The following is an 18,839-nucleotide window of genomic DNA, read 5'->3' as shown; positions in this document are numbered from 1 at the left end:
GAGGGACATTCTTTTGTGTGGTTGTGAGAGGTTGGTATAGTGATTTACAAGTGCACATGGAGGAACTGTATCAATCGGAGTGAGATCCGCTAGTCGAGGTCTTAATCAAGAAGTGAGTGTGAGAATAGGTCGGAAAGTGTAAGTCTGAACCGTTTTTGAAGTGATTGATTACCCTGAACCTTTAGAGGATGAGAAAAAATTGTTGAAAAATCACTTGCATTATCTTTGCATTTAGGTTTGAGTGAGAGAGTGACTACAAAAGAATTTGTAAAGGAGAGTGAGCTTTTGCAATGAGTGAGACTGAGTGAGCGAGACTGATGTCACATTGTGCAGTGTTGGTATAGTTCAGTTGGTGTAAAGTCGTGCTGGTACTGGTATCCTGCATCACAGAGAGTCGAGCTGGTATTTGTTGTGAACTCCAAATAGAGGATTGTGGGTGAACAATTACTTCCTGATTGTAAATAAAAAGTTATTGCATAAAATTGAAAATTTATTCACAACTGAAATTCTTTCAAGCATTGCAAAGTCTGATGAAAGGAGATGCATTTATATCAGTTAGAGAGGGAGTAGAGACTCCTCCCGAAGGTGCGCAAGGTCATTCTATGCTGTCAAATGTAGGGCATCACATGCCTTTGGCTTGAACAATGGCACAAGATCACTGAGAAAGAGGGTGCACTGGCATTTCCACTGTACGGAACACATAATTTGATGATTATTGAAATATTGAGACAAATTTTGTATGAAGTGAAACCGCCTCCTAGACCTGCACAATTTGAAGCACTCAATGCTTGGTAACACATAGCTCATCGGAGACAGAAAAAGAAATGCAAATGAAGGGTCAGGAAAGTGATGCATACTTGTGCAGATGCTAGATGGGACAATCAACAGAAAGCTTGGAGGATAGACATCATTGATGGAGTTAGATTATATCCTGCTTTAACAAACAACGAGAGAAACCCTAAACTAAAGGGAACGAGAACAAAAGAAGAGACAAAACCCACTGAGAATAAGGAAGAGGACAGCAATGTTGATCCAGAAGATAATTTCATAAATGGGTTATTGCTGAATCACCCACTACCTTATAACATCATGCAAACAGGAGGGGCAACCAAGACAATGAGAAGTGAAAACCTTGATGTACCTACTGCACCAGAAGCAGCAAATTCAAATGAGACTGGAGGGAATGTAGGGATAAAAATTCCCCAGAGTCCAAATGCTTTCGCTACTCCAGATGACCTGACTGTTCCCATGGCAATTGGTCTCATTGTTCCATCATTTGGTCCAGGAGCGACAGGGAATAATGCACATACATTGTCCATTCCTACTGTTACAGTAGAGCGAGGTGTTCCAAACAATAACAATTCAGGAAATTTGACTGTAAGGTTCCTTCAGTCCCAACCCAAAAGAACTCTATATGCATTACAGATCTAAACCTGACAACAAGGCAACTGGGAATTTCACCAGATGCAAGGTTTTCTAGGGGGTCACTCCCACCATTTTTCATACCTAGAACTGACCCGACCCCAAATGCTAACTTTAGTACTCCTAATAGAAGAATAATTTTGCCTAGGCCAGATTCTGTAATGTCTATTGCGAATACCCCAGATTTTGCATATTCAAGTATTTCTTGAGGAGAGATACTACTCAAAACTCCAGCAGAACAACCAGGTCTTAGTGCTCAATCATTAGATGATTGGCTTAAAGGTGCTGATGTTCCAACTGAAGATGGAAGTTTAGGATTCAGTGGGGGGAGGATAATTTAAACCACAGAGAGAGAAAGGGCTTTAGACGTGACTTAATTAAAATTAGAATCGAATGAATGATACTAGGAACACTTGACACAGCCCAATTAGACACTTACCATGAAGATTAATTGTTATTTGTGTGTAACGACATCATGAAACGTGCAAGACAAGCTCATGAGAAACTAAGTGAATTAGCCTAGAGATCTGAATAAGTCCAATGCATTACAGAGAAGTCATCACATGTGTTTCAGTGAGCAAGTGTTAATAAAGCTCCAGGAATGGAATTGCAGACTAGGGAATAAATTTGCTATATTTCAAAATGGATGGAACTAGATAAATGGGAAGGAAGATGGGTCAAGAAAAAATAATTGGCAAGGAAAGAAAGATTAGATCTGCAGCTCCGGCTGGAGCAGATGAGGAAGAGATTCAAATGCTCCCTAGGAGAGAAGTTCCTGGTGGAGGATATGTTCATGTACCCTAGAGTAGAAGTGATATTGCATCATTTACAAATTATTTCCCAAAATTGAGAGAAAAGCCTGTGCATTGGTACAGACAGGTTGAACAATTTGTGAAGCTTTCAAAGGTCTTGTGGGAAGATTTGAATACACTGTTTGACATTGTTGTTCTGAGTGATTTGTGGGCTGAATGCAAGGTGTTTGTGGAATGGCCTGACAAAGAGCTTATGAGACATCCTGAAACAAAGGCTCTGTCTCCATTAGTGATGAAGAAGTATCAAAAGGTGATTTCATTTCTGAAGTTAAAGGTGTCTCCTAAAGACATTGATTGGATTAAAACTGACAAAAAGTTGATACATTCATACTATGAGAGATTGTTTGAGGCATTCAAACATTTCAGTGATACAGAGACTATCAAAGCAAAATACATGGGGCATTTTGTGTTCAGATTTGTGCAGGGATTGAAACCTGAAGTTAGTTCAATGATTCAGCAGCATTTGATTTGTTGGCAGAATAAACTGATTGATGAAATTCTGAGGTACACCAAGCGTTACAGTGACAAATTGGAATTGAAGCAAAAGAAGTTAAAGGAGAAGTTGATGATGGTGCAGCTAAAAGTTGTATGGTGGAGACAGAATACACCATTTGTAGGGAATGTTGGTGGTATGCAGGGAGTCTATCAGCAGGGAGTTCAGATGATGCAAGGAGGTATTAGATTTCAACAGCAGGGTAGAGCACGAGGTGTTCCAATAGACCCGAGTACAGGTGTAGATGTGGTATCTTTGAAAAGGACTAATCCATATAATTTGTGCAGCAAATTAGGCCATTGAAAGAGGGAATATTGTTGTAATCTGAATAATATGGCTGATGAGAATCATATACAGAATTGAGGATTTGTGCAGTCACAGGGAAACAATATGGTTCAGTCACAGCAAATGCAAACACAGTGAACGCAAAATTTTAATGTACCCCAGAGTCAATCAATGCAAGTTTCACAAGCCCCAATGCTCCAACAAAGGACAAAAGTTCCTAGATCTAATTTGTATCAGGTTCTTAATGCAAATACTGATATGTTTCTGAATCAATACCCTATGATCACAACAAATGAGGATTACAATTCTGATCAATCGCAATGACGGTGCCTGAGGGGGAAGGAGGAATGCGTACTTGGTGCATCCCTAAAGGTAGACAAGAGTGGTCCATTCGTAGATGGTGAGATGAATGGCCACCAGGTGTCAGTGTTGGTTGACACAGGTTCTACCCGCTCTACTGTGAGAACAGTAGAGATTCCCAACCGACAGCTTTTGGGAAAAAGAATCCAAGTTGGAGGTGTTGCAAAAAAGCAACTGTCAAGCCCTGAAACAGAAGCTGCACCTGTAAGAGAACGGTCCTTTGAAGACAATCACCAATTTGTGCTATGTGATTCAAGTGCTGTAAGTCTGCTCGGACGTGACCTCCTGTGCAAACTAAAGTGTTTTGTCTTTTGCATACAGAGAGGCATAGAATTGAAGACAAGTGATGGAGACATTTCATTCAAAATTGTGACCAAACCCCACATCACATTTTATCCCTGTTTGACTAATGATGATTTGCCTGCAGATCTGACTGTAGCTGCGTTACTTGAAGTCTGGGACTTTCAGGAAAGGATATAGGTCTCATTAAAGGTGTTGAACCTGTATGGATTACTGTCAAGCCAAAAGCTGAGTACCAGAGAACCCCACAATACAATTTGACTGCTGAAACAACTGTAGGGATTACTCCAGTGACTGACTCCATGCTTGAGCAAATGAAACTAGAGTAAATTACGGGGGGTCTATGCAACCCACCCATCATGGGACTGTGAAAGCCCAATGGAAAAATACTGAATTGTCCAAGATCTGAGAAAGATCATCAAAATTGTAGTTCCTTGTTGTCCCATGGTACCGAATCAAGCAGTGATTTTGTTGTAGATTCCATGTGAGGCCAAGTGGTTCACTGTGATTGACCTTTGCCAAGCATTCTTCGCCGTACTGTTGCATGAGGAAAGGCAATTCCCCTTTTTTCAGTTTGGCAGTTGTGTTTTGGCATGATGCTAAGTCCCACAAGGGCATACTGAGAGCCCATCAATTGTCAACCAAGTTCTGAAAAAGAACCTGGAGTCCCTAGAGGTGCCCTATCACTCAGACCTGATACATAACATTGACAACCTGCTTGTGGCGTCAAACACATGAGAAGCTTACGGACAAGATACAATTGCCCTGTTAAACCACTTCCCTGAGAATGGACATGAAGTATACCTTGGATATCACATTGAGAAAGGTGCAAGGAAGGTGTCACAAGAGAGAATATCAGAAAATCTGAAAATGAATCTGCCAGCAACTCAGAAAGAAGTCAAGATGCTCTTTGAAGTGGATGGCAACTGTCGTCAATGGATTCCCAACTTTTCCCTTTTGGCTAATCCTTTACAGTGGCTGACACATGAGGATGTGTCTGATCTGGTACCATTGGATGACAACTGCATGCGTGTCTTCTCAGAGCTGAGAGAAAATCTCTATTCATGCCCAGGCACTGGGAAGGTCTGATTACAACAAATGTTTTACTTTGTACTACAGTGAGAGGGAAAGATGCACTGTCTCAGTGCTAACACAGTTACACGGAAATACTCATAGGCCTGTTGCATATTTTTCTGCCGCACTTGGCCCAGTGGCTTTTGCGTTGCCCGGCTATCTTAAAGCTGTCGCTGCTGTAGGTGTCAGCATTGACCAGTGCAAAAGTATTGTAATGGGCCATCCATCGAAATGACTATGTAACTGTGGGAAATAATGAAGCAGACAAAGTGGAAAGATATTGTGCTTTAAATGCTTGTGCATTCAATTATGAATACATGAATGATACAACGGATTAAACAAATTAAAATCTCTTGCTAACTGCTGTAGATACATGGGAGGAAGAAGACGTGCCAGAAGCAGATCAGCAAGGCTGGATCAGAGCAGGATGTGTCAAAAGAGATGAAGATGATGTTTGGGTTTCAAGTGATGGAAGAGTTGTGATGCCCAATAGTTTGTTACCACCTATGGCAAAACACTATCACAGTCCAGCTTATGTAGGACGTGATGTAATGGTGAGATTGTTTCAACAGACATGGTTCAATTCCAGATTTTGGTTGATGGCAGAAGCTCTCTGTCACAGATGTGTTATATGTCAACAAATAAATGTAGGCTAATGAACTGCAGTAACACCTAGTCACATAGGGAGATCAGGAGGACCTTTCAAAAGCACGTAGCTACTTTTAATCAAATTACTTGTGTGCAATGGACTGAGATGCGTCCTGGTTATTGCATACATTTCCTTTCGTTGAGTTGAAGCTTACCTGACAAGGGGAAATAGCAGCCTCACAGTAGCAAAGTTATTGATAAGAGAACTCATTCCCGTTTCGGGTTCCCAACTTCTCTAGAGTCAGACCGGGAGACTCACTTCTATAGTGAGGTCCTGTAATTACAGTGTGAAGCATTGAAAGTGAGGCAGAGACTACATTATAGTTATAGCTTCTGGTCTTGTTGAACAAGTCAATGAAACGCTGAAATCCAGACTGGCTTAAGTATGTGCTTCTAATTCATTGAAGTGGTCTGATGCATTGCCTCTTGTGTTGATGAGACTTCGCAGTACTCTAGATAAGAAGACAGGACTGCACCCCATGAGATCATTATGGGGCATGCCACGAGATTACCAGCTGTGCCTGCAAATGCGCTTGTGAACATTACAGATGACATAGTTATTGATTACTGCAAAGGACTGGCTGGTGTGGTTTGTTCAGTGTCTCATCAGGTTGCAGAAGCTACAGCACAGTCCCAACAGGAGCAGTGCCATGACTTCAGTCCAGGTGACAGGGTTATGGTGAAGAAGCATGTGCACAAGTCGTGCTTGGAGCCTCGGTGGAAGGGGCTGTTTCAGGTTATATTGGTCCCAACAACAGCTGTGAAGTGTGGAGGTCTCTCCAACTGCACACTTGAAGAGCTCCACATCCTTTTGATGATACAACAGCACCTGCCTCTGAAGAGATAGTCACAGTGAGACAAAGGGAGCCGGTTAGTCAAGCTGTTGGGGACAAGCAAGTAAATCAAACAGCACATGTTCGATCTGAGGCGATTTGAGTGTGTCAACAGTTGAAGTTGGTACAGAAGGGTCAAGGCAAGAAAGATTGACAGCGCAAAACTATGGTGCTGATAAAGGACCTAGTTCTGTAAAACAATGAGTGGTGCCTGGAAACCAGGGGCCAATAGAACTGACTGTGCCTGAAGTGAGAGATCCACAAAGTATTCTGGAAAAGACTGAGGAGTCTGGCCGAAGTGACAGCGATGTCAAAGGGCCAGAAGTCCGGAGAACATAAAAAGCAAGGGTACCACACCTCACCTGAGTGAATATATCTAGCTGCCAATGACTGGGAGAGAGAATTTGGATTAATTTGTTTTAACAATTCAATTCCTGGCAGAACTGAGCTTTGAAATTGCATTGCCACTTGATAGACTGAGACAATTATATTCTGGATGTAATAATTAGTGACTCTGAACTACACAGTTATTAGAGACATTTTAAAAGATTGTAGAGAATACAGAAGAGTACCAAGATCTGAGTCTGTAGAATTCATCATAGGGTTGCCATTTAGAAGAACACAGAGTAGGATTAAAAAAGGCAAACGAGGATCGCAATTGACATTGAACTTTCTTATAAAGACAACTGCTTGCTATTGCTTTGCTCGATTGAAAAGACTGAAAGAGACTAATGCTTCTGCTGCTACCTTTACTAAACAGTCTGGATTGATAGAAGCCATGGAATCTAGAAACAAAAATAGTAAATGTAGATACACATGTGCAGGAGTATTAGTTATGTCAATTTCAGTAATGATTGCTTTACTTATAGGGTTGAGTTAACCTTCACGTTCTAGCATAGGAGACATTAGATCTGCAAGCGCTCCGAAGACCTCACAGCCTATTGACAATAGGATGCTTTAACTGAGTGAGAAATATATATATGTAGACACTTCAAGAGGAGATCTTTCATCAATATGCTTTATGAGTACGTGTACAGTATCAATGAGAACATTTCTATGTGTGTACGCAAATACAAGCATTGGCTGCAAAGGGAATACCTTATCACCATATTCCTTTGACGTATAGTGTTACTTGTAACGTGTTGACAAGCCTTCTGTATGAACAAGAACACTTTCAATATTATTACTATTTGAATTATGATTTGGTCTTTTCAGAAATCCTAAAGCAAAGAAAATTGACACAGTGAAAGGATTCTTTAAACCAGAAATGTTGTTGGATATAGTTTATGCACACAGAGATAACTTGACATGTGCCTTGACAAAGGTGAAAAAGGATTTTCTGAATCTAGTTGAAGACAGAAGAACAGGAATGACAGGTGAGGCAATGAAGGGTGTAATGGTAGAAAATTGGGGAAGGGAAGAAGTAGCATATTCAAATGCAGGAAGCCAAGGTGCCTTAACACTAGATTTAAAACATAGAGGGGAATTGTGCATATTTAGGGTAAGATCAGCAGCTGATACAAAGTACGGGGAAAAGAGTGAGTGTGACCAAACATTTGAAGTTAAAAGCAGTTGGACCTTTATGTTATCAGGACAAGGCCCTTAAATGCCTGGAGTATATTTAATTTGTGAAGATCTTGCATACTTTAGGTTGCTTAAAGGATGGTATTGAATGTGCTATTTAGGAATAGTTTGTCCAAAGATTTATCATGTGGAACATTTTGATGATCCTGCATGGGAAACAAGGACAAACACCAGAACTAAGAGAGGAGACAATGGTTCAGAAATTGTAGGAGATATTTTTGGTGCATTGATTCCATCTGCGAGAGTGATTCTGAATGATCTCAAGATACGAAAGTTGTCTACCATTGTAGATAAGTTTTCTACTAGTGCAACAGGTGCCCTATTGTTAGTTGATACTGAGATTGCTGCCATACTATCAATGGTTTTGCAAAACAGACTTTCATTAGACATCCTTCTCGCGAAGGAGGGTGGACTCTGCAACATATTGACCATGTACTTTCTTCCCTGACAATAATAAAGAGTTGAAGAAATATATTAAACACATCACTGACTTGAAAGGAGACCTAAAAGAGCTAGAAGCAACAGTGGCATGGGAAGCTATAGGGAGTCGGTTTTCAGCTGTTGGCAAATGGTTTGAAAGTTGACGTAATGGAATTGTTAGAAACATCTTAGGACCTTTGCTGATAAGTACTCTTTGTAAATTGATCATATTTGGGCTTTACAAGGGATACAAGAGAGTGCAAATGAAGAAAGGAGTGAAGGGGAGAAAGGATGAGCTAGAGCTTGAGAATAGATGTAGCATATATTATAGTGACCTTAAGCAGTTAGAGGAATCCAGAAGATCTTTCCTGGATCAATCTTAGAGATTTTGACCTGTCTCTCTGATAAAAGATTACAGATTGATGTGATGGCTTGATTTGTTATCAGAGGGGGGCCTGGAGCAGCACAGATTTGCTGCTACCCCTGACGTCACAATGTTGATCTATATGTGACCACGGCACAGGGATTTACATGTTAATTAATATTAGACTAATGTAAAGTGATGCATTCAAGTCCTATATTAGAGCGTATTCACTGTAGTGTTAGGAAAAACTATGTGTGCCATGACTTCACTTATTGAAATGTAATAATTGAGTATAATTTTATAATCATCTTCATGTTATTTGAGAGTGTGTACACTTAAAACAATAACAGTTTATGTAACACAAATATTAATGTTTATAAGTTAGTGTTGAAAATATAGTTCCCCATTATAGTCAATTACATATGTTAACAATTCCATTTTGCTTTGTTAACTGTGACACAAAGTTTAAAATGGGAAAGTGTAACTGTTAGACCTGTAAGCTCTTGGAATGGTTTCCCCTGTATTTTTGGCTTCTGACGTCCTGTTTTTGTTCCTGTGATGAATTTCGTTCTTCGCTGGTTTTAAGACTCAGGGCCATTTACCACTGCTGACCAGTGCTAAAGTGCAAGTGCTCTCTCTTTCTAAATGGTACTAGTGGTTGGTTTATCCCTGATTGGCATCTTTAATTTACTAGTAAGTCCCTAGTACAGTGCACAGTGTGTGTCCAGGGCCTGTAAATCAAATGCTCCTAGTGGGCCTGCAGCACTGATGGCGCCACCCACATGAGTAGCCCTGTAAACATGTCTCAGACCTGCCACTGCAGCATCTAAGTGTACGGTTTTAAACTGCCATTTCAACCTGGTAAGTGCACACAATTGCCAGGCCCAAACCTTCCCTTCTACAACGGGTACGTCACCCCTAATGTAGGCCCAAGGCAGCCCCATGGACAGGGTGCAGTGTTTTCAAAGGTAGGACATGTAGTGGTGTGTTTTACATGTCCTGATAGTGAAATACTGCTAAATTTGTGTTTCACTATTGCAATGACTATCTCTCCCATAGGGTAGCATGGGGATTGCCTTGAAATATCTTTTAAGTGTAATTTCTCATTGGAGGAGATAGAGATATGGAGCTTTGGGTCTCTGAACTCACAATTTAATAATACATATTTTGGTTAAGTTGATTTATAAATTGTAAGCTTTAAAATGTCACTTTTAGAAAGTTGGCATTTTCTTGCTTAACCATTCTGTGCCTCTGCCTGTCTATGGAATACACATCTGGGTCAGGGTGACAGTTGGACTGTGTGTGAATTCACTCTAGACAGTCACACAAAGGGAGCTGAGGTGTGCCCTACATATCCTGATGGGCTTTCCTGGGCTAGTGTGGTGAAAGGAGCTGACACTTGCACCAGAATAGGGTTGTGCCTGTCCTTACACAAAGCAGTCTCCAACCCCTTGGCGTATGTCTGGGGCCACAGCAGGAAAGGTAGGGTCTTGTGCACTACAGAGACTTTCCTTTGAAGTTGACTACTTCAAAGGCAGAAATGAGTATAAGTACTGGACCTGTGAGACCACAACTTAACAACACTTCTTGACTGAGGACATACTGCCACTATGAAGAGATAGATGCCGTAGGAGGGACAGCGACTCTGCCTGTTGCTTTGTTGTGCTAACCTGCTTCTTGCTGCTTCTGTCCTGGGAGTGGAAGGGATGGACTTTGCTTACTACATCCTGGTTTCCAAGGTTCTCCAAGGGCTTGAACTCAGTTTGCCTCTTGTTAGAAGTCTTAGGGACATCAAAGACTTCATCTACCACTGGACCTGTAAGACCACAACTTTAGAACACTTATGGACTGAGGACATACTGCCACTATGAAGAGATAGATGCCATAGGAGGGACAGCGACTCTGCCTGTTGCTTTGTTGTGCTAACCTGCTGCTTGCTGCTTTTGTCCTGGGAGTGAAAGGACTGGACTTTTCTTACTACATCCTGGTTTCCAAGGTTCTTCTAGTGCTTGAACTCAACTTGCCTCTTGTTAGAAGTCTTAGGGACATCAAAGACTTCATCTTCCAGTGTCTGAGCTCTTCTGCTGAGAGTTCTGATTTGCCAAGTGGTGCCAAATCCAGCCCCTTGGCCCTTGTAAGTGGAAGCCTGTGACCTGAAGAAGAAACTCCTTTCATCAGCGCACCACCGCAGACAAATTAATGCAGCGCCTGCCCCGCAGCTGAAAAATCAATGCAGTGCCGGTCTCGATGCAGAAGAATCGATGCAGTACCTATTTCAGCATGGACCAATCAACACAGGTCCTCTGGACTTTCCACGCATCATCCCTGGGAGTCATTTTCTCATCGACCCCACACTGTAGTAAGAAACTGACACATCGCCTCACCTGCGAGGAAAGAATCAACACATGGCTTGCTTTTCTGATGCATCACTTCTTCTGTGGCCCGCATCGTCTTCGTTTTTTGACGCATCCTATGTACTGTGTGTTAAAAGGGTATAACCATTTATTCCTACGGATTAAGACTCTTTTAAACCTTTAAAAAATGATGGCCCTCATTCTAAGTCTGGCGGGCGGCGGAGGCCGCCCGCCAGACTTCCTCCCTCCAGAATACCGCACCGCGGTCGGAAGACCGCTGCGGCTATTCTTAGTTTTACACTGGGCTGGCGGGCGACCGCCAAAAGGCCGCCCGCCAGCCCAGTGTAAAACTCCCTTCCCACGAGGACGCCGGCTCAGAATTGAGCCGGCGGAGTGGGAGGGTGCGACGGGTGCAGTGGCACCCGTCGCGAATTTCACTGTCTGCAATGCAGACAGGGAAATTCTTTGTGGGGCCCTCTTACGGGGGCCCCTGCAGTGCCCATGCCATTGGCATGGGCACTGCAGGGGCCCCCAGGGGCCCCACCACAACCCATACCGCCATCCTGTTCCTGGCGGGAGAACCGCCAGGAACAGGATGGCGGCATGGGTTGTCAGAATCATCCATGGCGGCGCAGCGAGCTGCGCCGCCATGGAGGATTCTAATGGGCGGCGGAAAACCGGCGGGAGACTGCCGGTTTTCCACTTCTGACTGCGGCAAAACCGCAGCGGTCAGAATGCCCTGCGGGGCACCGCCAGCCTGTTGGCGGTGCTCCCGCCGACCCTGGCCCCGGCGGTAAGGAACCGCCGGGGTCAGAATCAGGCCCTATGTCTTTACTTGTGTATGTTGGATTTTTGTCATTTTTATCTTGTTTTATGAAGATAAATATTGGTTATTTTTCTAAACTGATGTGGAGTCATTTAGTAGTGTTTTCCCGGTGCTAGTGTGTGTGTGTGTTAGTTGTGTGACTTTCATACCCTTACTGGAATGAGGGTCCCTATTTGGACAGGGTGCAAACCACTGTCAACTACAGACCCCATTTCTAACAGTAACCAACATTACATGAATGTAGAAGTAACAAGTGCACAGTATAACGTACATTTAATGTGCTTTAGTGAGTAATATTCTTAGCTTGACTTTACTAGGGCTAAATTTCTTTAACATGAGAAACTATTTTCCATTTCTACAAACGTGTCATTTCATTCCCGATGTTTTCACATGAATTTTTAGTTTGGAAATAGATGTGCTATTGTTTTACTCATAGAGAGCTTGAGAGAAGAGTTTGCTTCCCCTTCCCTTTCCACCTCCGACCTACACCACCCCTCCAGTGATGTCTGATAACGTCAGCAAGCGATAGCGAGCTGACCTCATCAGAGGCCGCACCCAATGTGCTGGTGCTTGCATTTCTCTTCCGATCGGGGGTGGGAGCGGGAGGAGAGGCATCAGAGGAAAGGAAAGGCCTTTCCTTTCCTTTGATGTCTTTCTGAGCATTTCTGCAGCCGGCTCGTGAAGCGATCGGGCTGCAGAAATGCCCACTAGACACCAGGGATCTTCATTTATTTTTTTAATTGCCATGAGGGGAGCGACCCCTTGAGCAAGGGTCACTCCCCTGAGGGGCAATTATTTATGAGGCCTTTTCTGCCCCGAGGGGGGGCAGAATCCACTAGGCACCAGGGATATTTTTTTTTAAATGTTTTAGAGGTGGGGAGCAACCCCTTAGGCAAGGGTCACTCATCTGGGAGGCAAATTCTTTTTAGGCCATTTCTGCCCCCCTTGGGGGCAGATCAGCTTAATTTTATTAGGCCAATCTGCCCCCAAGGGGGGCAGAAACCACTAGACACCAGGGATTTTTTTTTTCCGTCAGTTTCACGCAAGGGGAGTGACCCCTTAGGTAAGGGTCGCTCCCCTGGGGGGCAAATTTATTTTAGGCCGGGCAGATCGGCCCATTTTAATTAGGCCGATCTACCCCCAAGGGGGACAGAAACCACTAGGCACCAGGGATTTTTTTTTTTTTTACAGAGGGGGAGCGACCCCTTAGGCAAGGGTTGCTTCCCTGGGGAAAAAATTATTTTAGGCCATTTCTGCCCCCTCTGGGGGCAGATCGACTCATTTCTATTAGGCCGACCTGTCCCCATGGATGGCAGAAACCACTTAGGCACCAGAAATTGATGTGTGTGTGTTTTGTTTGGGGGGCAGCCCTTTGGGCAAGGGTCGCTACCCATGGGGGCACATTACTGTTGTCCATTTCAGCCCCCCTTCAGGGCAGATCAGCCTATTTTTGTAAGGCCCATCTGCCCCCAAGGCGGGCAGAAAGCCCACCAGAGACCAGGGAAGAATTTTTTTAAAAAAAAGAGGGTGGGGCTATGGCCATACCCCCACCCCAAATATATGGGGACAAAGTTGTTCTGCTCACCGGTGGGCAGATGGGGCAATTACCCCCGATCTACTCCCCGGGGGAACAGAAAGCCTACTAGATGCCAGGGAATTTAAAAAAAATAGTGGGGTGGTGGCTAACAACCAGTATGGCCATGGTTATGCCCCCACCCCAATTGAAGGGGGTAACAGTCTTTCAGCTCTCACCCCGCACACTAAAATATCTTATCCCAACAGCAATCAAGAGGGCATTTGATTATTTTGGGTTTTAGTTTTACATTTGGGCCATGAGAGCTCTCAAAATCGTCCCACTTGGAATGGTGAGGGCTGCACTTTTTGGACTTTGGGACGCTGCCATGTAGAAACATCTATGAGACCTAGACACATCTGAAAACTAAACATCTGGGTGAATCCAGGGTGGTGTGCTTCACATGCACCCCTCACCATTTTCCTACCCAAAATGCCCTATAAACCTCCAACTTTGCTTAAAATCACACATTTCCCCCACATATTTGTAATGGAACCTTCCGGAATCTGCAGGAATCCACAAAATTCCTACCACCCAACATTGTCGCATCTACAACCGATACAAATTCTGCCCCACTTGTCAGCCTAAAACATTTTTTTTTCAAACTGCCATTTTGGACCCGCTTCGGTTCCCCCTCAATTTCGACATGTTTTTCGGTCTTCCCTGTCACAGGTATTTGGCCCACCTACACAAGTGAGGTATAATTTTTATCGGGAGACTGAGGGGAACATTGAGTGGTATAAAAGGTGTGCCGGTGCGATGATCCCACATAGAAATGTGAATTTTTAGCTAAATTTGAGGTTTGCTGAGGATTCTGGGTAGGAAAACACTGGGGGAATCCACGCAAGTCACACCTCCCTGGCCTCCCTCGGGTGTCTAGTATTCAGAAATGCCTGGGTTTGGTAGGCTTCCCTAGATGGGGTGCTGAGCTCAGGGCCAAAAAGGCAGGAGCCCCCCCTACAAAAACAGGTAGTTTTGTGTTTGATAATTTTGATGTCTCCACGTAGTGTTTGGGGCATTTTCTGTCGTAGGCACTAGGCCTACCCACACACGTGAGGTACCATTTTTATCAGGAGACCTGGGAAATGCTGGGTGGAAGGAAGTTTGTGGCTCCCCTCAGATTCTAAAACTTTGCAGCACCGAAATGTGAGGAAAAAGTGTTTTTTTTGCAAAATTTTGAGGTTTGCTAAGGATTCTAGGTAACAGAACCTGGTAAGACCGCCACAAGTTACCCCATCCTGGGTTCCCCATAGTCTCTAGTTTTCAAAAATATCCAGTTTGCTAGGTTTTCCTTGGTGCCGGATGAGGTAGAGGCCGAAACCCGCAGCTAGGCACTTTGCAAAAAACTGTTCAGTTTTCTTTGGGAAAATGTGATGTGTCTATGTTGTGTTTTGGGCCATTTCTTGTTGCAGGCACTAGGCCTAACCACACAAGTGAGGTACCATTTTTATCGGGAGACTTGGGGGAATGCTGGGTGGAAGGAAATTTGTGGTTCCTCTCAGATTTCAGAACTTTCTATCGCTGAAATATGAGGAAAAAGTGTTTGTTTTGCCACATTTTTAGGTTTGCAAAGGATTCTTGGTATCAGAATCTGGTGAGAGCCCCACAGGTCATCCCATCTTGGATTCCCCTATGTGTCTCGTTTTCAAAAATGCACAGGTTTGGTAGGTTTCCCTAGGTGCCGGCTGAGCTAGAGGCCAAAATCCACAGCTAGGCACTTTGCAAAAAACAGGTCAGTTTTCTTTGGGAAAATGTGATGTGTCCATATTGTGTTTTGGGGAATTTCCTGATGCGGGCACTAGGCCTACCCACACAAGTGAGGTACCATTTTATTGGGAGACTTGGCGGAATGCTGGGTGGAAGGAAATTTGTGGCTCCTCTCAGTTTCCAGAACTTTCTGTCACTGAAATGTGAGGAAAAAGTGTTTTTTGGTCACATTTTAAGGTTTGCAAAGGATTCTGGGTAACAGAACCTGGTGAGAGCCCCACAAGTCACCCTACCCTGGATTCCCCAGGTGTCTAGTTTTCATAAATGCACACGTTTGGTAGGTTTCCCTAGGTGCCGGCTGAGCTAGAGGCCAAAATCCACAGCTAGGCACTTTCCAAAAAACACGTCAGATTTCAATGTAAAAATGTGATGTGTCCATGTTGTGTTTCCTGTTGCAGGCATTAGGCCTACCCACACAAGTGAGGTACCATTTTTATCAGGAGACTTGGGGGAACGCAGAATAGAAGAACAAGTGTTATTGCCCTTTGTCTTTCTCTATATTTTTTCCTTCCAAGTGTAAGACAGTGTGTAAAAAAGACGACTATTTGAGAAATGCCCTGTAATTCACATGCTAGTACGGGCACAGAATTCAGAGATTTGCAAATAACCACTGCTTCTCAACACCTTATCTTGTGCCCATTTTGGAAATACAACGGTTTCCTTGAAACCTATTTTTCACTCTTTATATTTCATCAAATGAATTGCTGTATACCAGGTATACAATGAAAACCCATTGCAAGGTGAAGCTCCTTTATTGGCTCTGGGTACCTAGGGTTCTTGATGAACCTACAAGCCCTATATATCCCCACAACCAGAAGCGTCCAGTAGATGTAACGGTATATTGCTTTAAAAAATCTACCATAGGTGGAAAAAGTTATAGAAGAAAATGTGGACAGAAATTGCTCTTTTTTTCACCTCAATTTCAATATTTGTTTACTTTAGCTGTTACTTTCTGTAGGAAAACCTTGAGGGATCTACACAAATGACTCCTTGCTGAATTCAAAATTGTGTCTACTTTTCAGAAATGTTTAGCTGTCCAGGATCCAGCATTGGTTTCCCAACCATTTCTGGCACTAACTGGAAGGCGGCAGAAAACACAAAAAATAGTAAAAATGGGGTATGCCAGTAAAATGCAAACTTGTGTTGAAAAATGTGGTTTTCTGATTCAAGTATGCCTGTTCCTGAAAGCTAGTGATTTTAGCACTACAAACCATTTGTTGATGACATTTTCAGGGGAACAACCACAAGCTTTCTTCTGCAGCCCTTTTTCCCCATTTTTTTTTTTTTTTTAAATACATTTTTATTTTGGCAAATTTCTTGGTCTCCTCCAGGGGAACCCACAAACTCTGGGTACCTCTAGAAAACCCTAGGATGTTGGGGAAAAACAAGACGCAAATTTGCCGTGGGTAGCTTATGTGGACAAAAAGTTATGAGGGCCTAAAGCGCCCCAAATAGCCAAAAAAAATGCCTGGCACCTAAGGGGAAAAGGCCTGGCAGCGAAGGGGTTAAGCGACGATACCTTCTATCCCAGCTTCCTGTCCTGGTGCCAATTAATGGAGAAATGTGACATTTAACGCCAATTTGGGATGTGTTGTTGTTTCGTGCACAGATAGCAGCAGGCGGGTTCAGTAAATCTGGGTGCACAGCTGAGACGCTTTTTCTACATGCTTCCGTTTATTTTAAGCAAGCTGCTTCTTGTCTCTATTGCATGTTATACTTGGAAACATCTACCGAGAAAGCAGCATCATTTTTTGAGAACTTGAAGCCTGAGCACCAGATTTCAGGAAGTATATGAGCATCTCACATGTGCCGTTTGGTAGCATTACATGCTGATCGTATCCTAAATGTGCAATGTCCACTGACTAAAGTTCATATGTTATCTCCGAATTTTTCTAAGTTATTTCGTGAGCTGTATATTCAACTCAGCTGGGAAGAATTGAACCAACGCTCCCTGTTCCCGAGCAGTCCTCTCTGCAGCTCATCATGAAATTTAGAACGACATCTTAGAAAGAGGTTTTAGGTTGGTGACTTTAGGATTTTTTGCATTAGGTTCAAGTTATTTTTAGCTCAAAAGTTTCATGTTTTTTTATAGTTTATCTTAAGTGCATTGAAAACCATGCAAATGTCACACAGGTGCAATCTGAAAGTTAGGAGCTGTGTTTACAGCACTATCCCTATTATGACTGTTTCGAAGCCCAGCTTCGCTGCTCGTGCTGCCTCTTCCCCGCCTCACCAGGAACTGCAAGCGTGACGTCACCGAGGTCCCTGGCAGTGGGCGTGTTGCACTGGTTCGCCGATCAGGGGTTGGGAGTCTTAAGACTTCTATTAATAAAAACAAGTTTGGATTTCTGTTTGTACACGAAATAGGCGGAGCACGTATTACATTCACACGGAAGCCCGCGCTGGTCTGCAGACAGCGAGAATGTCTGTGCCGCGGGTTTTCTTTTACCACTGTTTAGAGCGAGGAATGGGAACTTTATAGTCTAGGCACCTCAGATAGTTTATGTATTTGAACGTATCCTATGAAATGATTTGAATGTATGAAACCGTGGCAACACAAAAAGTTTAATTTGAAATGCTCTCGATCCTTCGGCTGACGATGTGTCTATGGAAAAGAAGACGGATGGGCGACTTTCAGGTAAAGACAAATAGCGGGAAGTTTTTACCTTGTCGTGTTATTTAAAATTACCTTTATGGATGGATTGCAGACTCTGCCGCAAAGGCACAAGTTTTCCAGGCCTGGATAGACTTTACTTTCGTATGTTAGTCTAGTGGTTCCCATAGATTTAAATAAAAAAATAGTTTCCAAAATGCAAACATTTGGTATGTGGATAACATTGAATGGGTAACGAGATGTTCTTGTGACATGCAGTCGCGTTGTAACACCAGATATGTAGAAAAGGTGTTAAACTTGTGATTAAAACAATTGTAAGGTTAGAACGTTTAAAAAGCAATGGCAAAGCAAACAGGTTTTACCTGTGGGACATTTTGGCCTTGCCTCTGGTTTTTAGCCATGCTTTATAGCATCAAAGGGAACGACGAAAACAAGCAGAGGAAGGAAAGCCCACATTAGCAAATGAATGGAAAGAAAGCAAATGAAAGTGACAATAAATCCAGCTGTTGGTAAACAATGGGCGGGCTTTAAACACACTCTAAGCTGACACTAAGGGCCTGATTTAGAGTTTGACGGATGGGTTGCTCTGTCACAAACATGGCGGATATCCCGTCTGCCGATGTCCATAGGATAAAATGAAATCGGTGTATATGGGGGGGACGGGATATCTGTCACGTTTGAACAAAGTAAACCCCTCTGCCAAATTCTAAATCTGACCCTACCTCTTTTTACCAACAGACAGCTTGCAATGTCTGGTAGAGAACACCTAAAACATTTTTAATTCTGAATTATAAGTTGCAAAGCAACGAGCTACCTCAAGTCTGCACCTTTTCTTTGTCTGGTCACTTAACTTATGAGCAGTGATGTGCATGGCTAGATTTTAGCCAGTTGCCTGTGGGCACCATCACCCCACGTGGCCCATGCACAGTTCTCCTCACTCCGAGCTATGCACAATGGCATGCTTCTTTGTCACATTGATGTGCTTGGTGAGGCCCAGCATTTCATTCCGAAAGATCTAGATATTTTTTTTAAGTTTTAGAGTTGGGTAGCCTTCATCTTGGATTAAAATGCAGTCATGGCTGTGTGCTGCAAAGGGTGGTCCTCATTCTG

General features: G+C 43.2%; 1 protein-coding gene across 2 annotated transcripts in view; it reads left to right on the top strand.

Moving 5' to 3' along the window:
• The first annotated feature begins 17,502 nt into the window (after nucleotides 1-17,502).
• LOC138259114 (calpain-1 catalytic subunit-like) overlaps nucleotides 17,503-18,839 on the top strand; it is a 201,272-nt gene continuing 199,935 nt past the window's right edge. Inside the window, exon 1 of one of the 2 annotated variants that reach the window (XM_069206610.1) lies at nucleotides 17,503-17,753. Coding sequence is in view for 1 of the 2 variants with exons in the window: in XM_069206609.1 (XP_069062710.1) it covers nucleotides 17,723-17,753 (31 nt within the window). In the remaining variant the exon portion in view is untranslated. The remainder of the gene's footprint in view (nucleotides 17,754-18,839) is intronic. The other variant, XM_069206609.1, reaches the window with a different exon arrangement.

This window comes from Pleurodeles waltl, chromosome 9, assembly GCF_031143425.1.
Source record: "Pleurodeles waltl isolate 20211129_DDA chromosome 9, aPleWal1.hap1.20221129, whole genome shotgun sequence".
NCBI classification, from domain to species: Eukaryota; Metazoa; Chordata; class Amphibia; order Caudata; family Salamandridae; genus Pleurodeles; species Pleurodeles waltl.
Note: the sequence above shows the minus strand (reverse complement) of the source record. Positions and strands in the feature narration are given on the sequence as shown.